At 64.9% G+C, this 5,000-nt stretch overlaps 2 protein-coding genes across 2 annotated transcripts in view; one reads left to right on the plus strand and one right to left on the minus strand.

The window, feature by feature from the left end:
* EMIHUDRAFT_450487 (hypothetical protein) overlaps positions 1–1,406 on the minus strand; it is a 4,441-nt gene extending 3,035 nt beyond the window's left edge. Inside the window, exons 1-3 of the mRNA XM_005777615.1 lie at positions 751–1,406; positions 659–683; positions 373–455 (exon numbers count right to left, since the gene is read on the minus strand). Of these exons, the coding sequence (XP_005777672.1) occupies positions 373–455; positions 659–683; positions 751–1,401 (759 nt within the window). The 5' untranslated portion in view covers positions 1,402–1,406. The remainder of the gene's footprint in view (positions 1–372; positions 456–658; positions 684–750) is intronic.
* A 2,063-nt stretch (positions 1,407–3,469) lies between these two features.
* EMIHUDRAFT_427087 (hypothetical protein) overlaps positions 3,470–5,000 on the plus strand; it is a gene marked incomplete at its 3' end in the record, with an annotated part of 4,322 nt that continues 2,791 nt past the window's right edge. Inside the window, exons 1-5 of the mRNA XM_005777616.1 lie at positions 3,470–3,697; positions 4,104–4,283; positions 4,492–4,705; positions 4,731–4,795; positions 4,960–5,000. The exon at positions 4,960–5,000 is cut by the window's right edge and continues 109 nt beyond it. Coding sequence (XP_005777673.1) covers positions 4,176–4,283; positions 4,492–4,705; positions 4,731–4,795; positions 4,960–5,000 — 428 coding nt within the window. The 5' untranslated portion in view covers positions 3,470–3,697; positions 4,104–4,175. The remainder of the gene's footprint in view (positions 3,698–4,103; positions 4,284–4,491; positions 4,706–4,730; positions 4,796–4,959) is intronic.

The following is a 5,000-nucleotide window of genomic DNA, read 5'->3' on the forward strand; positions in this document are numbered from 1 at the left end:
GTGTTGTGCAGAGCATACAGCGGAGTACGGCCGGAGCACCGCGGAACACGCGTCCTCTCGAGCGCTAGTTCGGAGTACAAGAAGATCGATTCAGCGTCTAGGGTCTCGGGTGATCTCGGCTCGTCTCGGGTCATCTCGGGTCATCTCGGGTGTTCTCGGCTCATCTCGGGTGTTCTCGGGTCATCTCGGGTGATCTCGGCTCGCCTCGGGTCATCTCGGCTCGTCTCGGGTGATCTCAGCTCGTCTCGGCTCATCTCGGCTCAGCGTCTAGGGGTCCACACGTTGTCGAGGTCGTTGCCGACAGTCTTCGTGCCCATGTCGCCTATATTATATTATATTATATGTTTTTATATAATATTATATTATGCCGACAGTCTTCGTGCCCATGTCGCCCGTCGAGACTCCCGCTGTCAGCCGCCCGCCGGTGCGCATGTCCATCAGAAAGGCGTGCGGGCCTGCGTGCTCAAGACGCCATCCTCGGGGCGGGAGTACGGCACTGTGCAGAGTCCTCGGAGCACCGCGTGAGTAAAGCGTGCTTGCAACGAACAGTGAATACAGCGGAGTGCGGCCGAAGGCGGCTGAATACGTGTCCGCTCGAGCGCGGGTTGGGAGACAAGAATGCGTACTTTCAAGTACTCGGCCTCTAGGCGTGGGGGGCCTTTGCGCTCCCCGCCGATGGAAAGGTCGGCCAGGACGACCGCCTAATCAGGAGTAGTGGTTGGCGATTAAAACAGAAGGATTTCAACTCCGGTCGGCCAGGACGACCGCCTTGTCGGCCACGAAGCCCTGCGAGATCCAGTTCTTGTACGCCCCGTCCGTCTCGCCCACGTTGGACAGGACGAAGCAGTCTGTGCCCTCGTCGAATACCGCCTTTGTCTGCACGATCAGGCCCGACTGCACGCCGGCGAGCTTCTCCGTGAGCGCAAAGCAGCCGAGCTGGCCGGTGGCCTCGACGTCGTCGAGCGCCGCGATCTGCTCGTCGCTCCCGACGGCGAGCACCGTCCCGAAGCACAGGTTGTAGTGCACCGTGAACCGGATCCAGAAGCCGGGACCCTGCTGCACTGCGTGGCGCGCAAGGAGGCGGTGCGCCTTGAAGAAGCGTTCGGGGCGGTCGCGGAGGTCGGTGTGCCGAAGCAGGCCAGTCTTGATGAGGGCGCGCAGACCGGCCGCGCTGTCCTCGAACGAGCGCGACGAGTCGTAGATCGTGTCAGTCGCAGCAACGAAGTCGGCCTCCCACCGCAACTCCTCCTCGTCCGCGGGGGAGGCCGCCACGGCGGTGGAGTTGCGCCGAACGGCCACGGCCGCGGACTGGCGGAGCCGCCGCGACGCGGTGGCCGCTAGCGGGCTGCGCCGCAGCAGCGCGCGACCCTGCGCCGCCACTACAGAGCGGACCGCCGCCATCAAAGGACGAGCGGCGCTGCGTTTCTTTTCTGTAGATCCGATAACGGCTGGCGGCGCGGCTCGCGGCCGACGTACGCTGCGCTCGTCAGACCGCCCGCGGCGTGGCGTGCGCGGCGCTGCGCGCCGCTCTGCGAGCGCTTCTGCGCTGCTGTCACCATGCAGTGCCTCTCTCTGGTGCTGCTGCTGGTGGTGATGGTGCTGCTGGTGCAGATGCTGCTGCTGGCGCGGCGCGGCTCTGCGACTGGGCTCGACGCGCGCGTCGCGAGCGTCTGACGCGGCGGGCGGCGTCGGGCAGGTGCGCTTCTCTCTCGGGTGGTGGTGGTGGTGCTGCTGCTGCTGCTGGTGGTGCAGATGCTGCTGCTGGTGCGGCTCGGCTCTCCGACTCGACTCGCGGCGGGCGTCGCGGGCATCTGACGCGGCGGGCGGCGTCGCGGGCGGCAGCGATCACGGCTCGACGGTGGAGGTGGAGGCTGGTGGCTGGAGGCTGTGCTGGTGGACCTTTGACTAACTCTCACCCGCCGCCGCTCCGACGGTGAAGCGGCGGGGATTGTCAGCGGATCGACGACTAGTTCGTGCTCGGACTGCCTCGCAGTCAACCCGTCTTGCGACAGGCCGTCTAAGCCTGGCGCCGACCCGGTGTTTTGACACCCAAACACTCTACCTTAAGCTCCTGAGGGGCGCGTGGTTGTAACCACGTAGTAGGACTACAGCCCACCACAGACACCCTCCCCCACTCCTCACGTGTGTTCACACCCTCACCCTCTCCTCTCTCCTCTCTCTCTCTCTCTCTCTCTCCTCTCTCTCCTCTTGTCTGTGCTGTCTGCCTGACTCAGGCACTCAATCTGCCGATGCGTGATTGTGTGGGCTGCTCCTAGGGGGCCCTGTGCGATCCGACGGGTAGGGGGGCTGTGCCCGGGCGGTGTCCGGTGTGGAGTCCCCTTCTGATCCCGCCTGTGGTGTTGGGTGTGAGGTTGTGGCGGCTTCGATCCCAAGGGGGGGAGCTGATCCCACTCGTAACCAACTCTCAGGGGCAGTAGGTGGGCGAGCTTCAGGCGCGCCCATCTCGATCGACAAGGCGTCGCTACGCGCGGTCTTCCGCGGGGGGAGCTTCGTCGACGGGTGCGGGAGCGCGGCGCAGCCAGTGCCGTGGCGATGCCTCCGGCTGTTTGCGGCGGGCGGCTTGCTGCTCGCTGCATGGCGAAAAACTCGTCTCGCCACACGCCAAGGGCTTATGCTCTGGCGAGACGTGAGGCGCATGCGCCCAGGAGGGGAGGGCGCATGCTTGCGTAACGACGCTGCTAGAGATGCCTTTCGGGGCCCAGAGACAAAACTTCTGTGATGCCATGCGTGACCTAGTAGTGTCCCCAGCTATGGGCGTGTCCACGTTTGGAGCCAGGTGTGGTGTGGGCGCGAGAATAGCTCCGCCGTTCATGGAGGCAACCGATGCGAGTCGACTGGTGTGTGTCGTCGTGGTTTCGTATCAAGAATACTCACTCACACACTAAACGCGTTGTTCTCAAATTTCATACATACGACCGGCAGCAAATTCTTTTATAGCTAGGATATATCAAGGACGAGAAAAGCGGCCCGCAAATTTTATATATACCAAAAGGAGGTCTACGCTGGGGTGCCGGCGCCCTACTCGGTTTCCCAAATTTCTTACACCTTTTTCTTACACCTAGCTAGGCGGGCGCATAGGCGCACGAGAGTTCTGCCAGCGACGGATGTCCTCCAGCCCCCAACCGCATGACAAGCTGGCGGTCGAGGGCTCGCCGCGCGGCGGCTCCTTCGGCTCGTCCTTCTCACGCCAGCTCGAGATGGTCGCAAAGAAGCGCGAGAAGGACAACGAGTTCCACCTCATGTCGCAGGTGCGCCACTGCGCTGCCGCGCCCAGCCCCACCGCGCGGCCGCGGCGAGCGTGCCGCGGCGCGAGTGCACTCGCTCGGCGGCCCACCGGCCGACGCCCGCTCCCGCGCCGCCCGCCGCGCCACAGATCCAGGAGCTATCGCGGCAGCTGGAGGCGGAACGGACTCGGATCAAGCTCGAGTCGGGGGGCGAGGCGGGAGGGCGGCTCATTGTCGTCGCAAACCGGCTGCCGGTGACGCCCGTCAAGAACGCCAACGGCGAGTGGGAGCTCAAGCGCTCCTCGGGAGGCCTCGTCTCGGCCTTCCTGGGCGAACCTGCTCCTCGCTCTGGTAGTGGTAGAGTGGGCGGGCGGAGGGCGTGCGCTGAGCTCTCGGGGCCGTCCGTGGTAGGCGTGCGGGACTTTTCGATCACGTGGGTTGGGTGGGTTGGGGTCGAGGTGCGCCAACGCACAGCTGCTGCCAACACACAGCTGCCAGCGCACAGCTGCCAGCGCACAGCTGCACTGCCTGACAGCACTGCGGCCATAGCTCACTGATGGCGACTGCTGCTGCCACCGCTACCGCTGCTGCCACCGATGCTGCCACCGCCGACACGTCAAAGAAACGGAGACCGCCACGACACGCCCACGACACGCCCACGACACGCCCACGACACGCCCACGACACGCGCACCCCCCATGGGCATCTAGTTAGATCTCTCAGGGGACTCTCTCTGAGTCGCGATCCATGGATGTAATACCAATGGTCTGGTTCCTCCTGATGAGTAAGCAGCTGTTCACGACTCTTCTCGCATCACACTATCCGCTGCGCGGCTGACCTGTCTACCTCCACGAGGAGGTGGCGGACGCCTACTACAACAGCTTATCAACCAATGTGCTCTGGGCGCTGCTCCACAACATCCCCCTCTCGATGCTCTATTCGCACGGCGACGCGGCGGAGCGCCAGTGGTCGTGCTACCAGGCGGCATCCACCCTGCCCTACCCCACGGTACCAGAACCCACCCTCCCATACCACACGGTACCCGAACCAACCCTCCCCTACCCCCACGGTACCCGAACCCACCCTTCCCTACCCCACGGTACCCGAACCCACCCTCCCGTACCCCACGGTACCCGAACCCACCCTCCCCTACCCCACGGTACCCGAAGCCCCCCTCCCCCTCCCCTGCTACCAGGCGGCCAACGCCGCCTTTTGCGACGCCGTCATGTCAATCTCCCCGACCGAGCTGGACACGGTGTGGGTGCAAGACTACCACCTGATGCTGCTGCCACAGTACCTCCGCGACGCCTCGCCAAGCCTCTCCATCGGCTGGTTCCTGCACACGCCGTTTGTGATTGCCGACATGTACCTGACTCTGCCACACCGCGAGGAGATCCTGCGCGGCGTGCTCGGCGCCGGCCTGTGCGGCGCCGCACACAGGCCTACGAGCCCCTGCGACTGTGAGGCGTCAAGGATGAACTGCAGGCGCCGACTTGTGCGGCTTCCACATCTACGAGTACGCGCAGCACTTCACGTCGGCCTGCGGGCAGGTGCTCGGCATCGGTCCCCTACCCCCACGGTCCCCGAACCCACCCCTACCCCCACAGTACCCGAACCCATCCCTGCGGGCAGGTGCTCGGCATCGGTCCCCTACCCCCACGGTCCCCGAACCCACCCCTACCCCCACAGTACCCGAACCCATCCCTGCGGGCAGGTGCTCGGCATCGGAGGGAACACGGGCGTGACGCAGGGCCC

The sequence above is a fragment of the Emiliania huxleyi genome (genome assembly GCF_000372725.1).
Source record: "Emiliania huxleyi CCMP1516 unplaced genomic scaffold EMIHUscaffold_26, whole genome shotgun sequence".
NCBI classification, from domain to species: domain Eukaryota; phylum Haptophyta; order Isochrysidales; family Noelaerhabdaceae; genus Emiliania; species Emiliania huxleyi.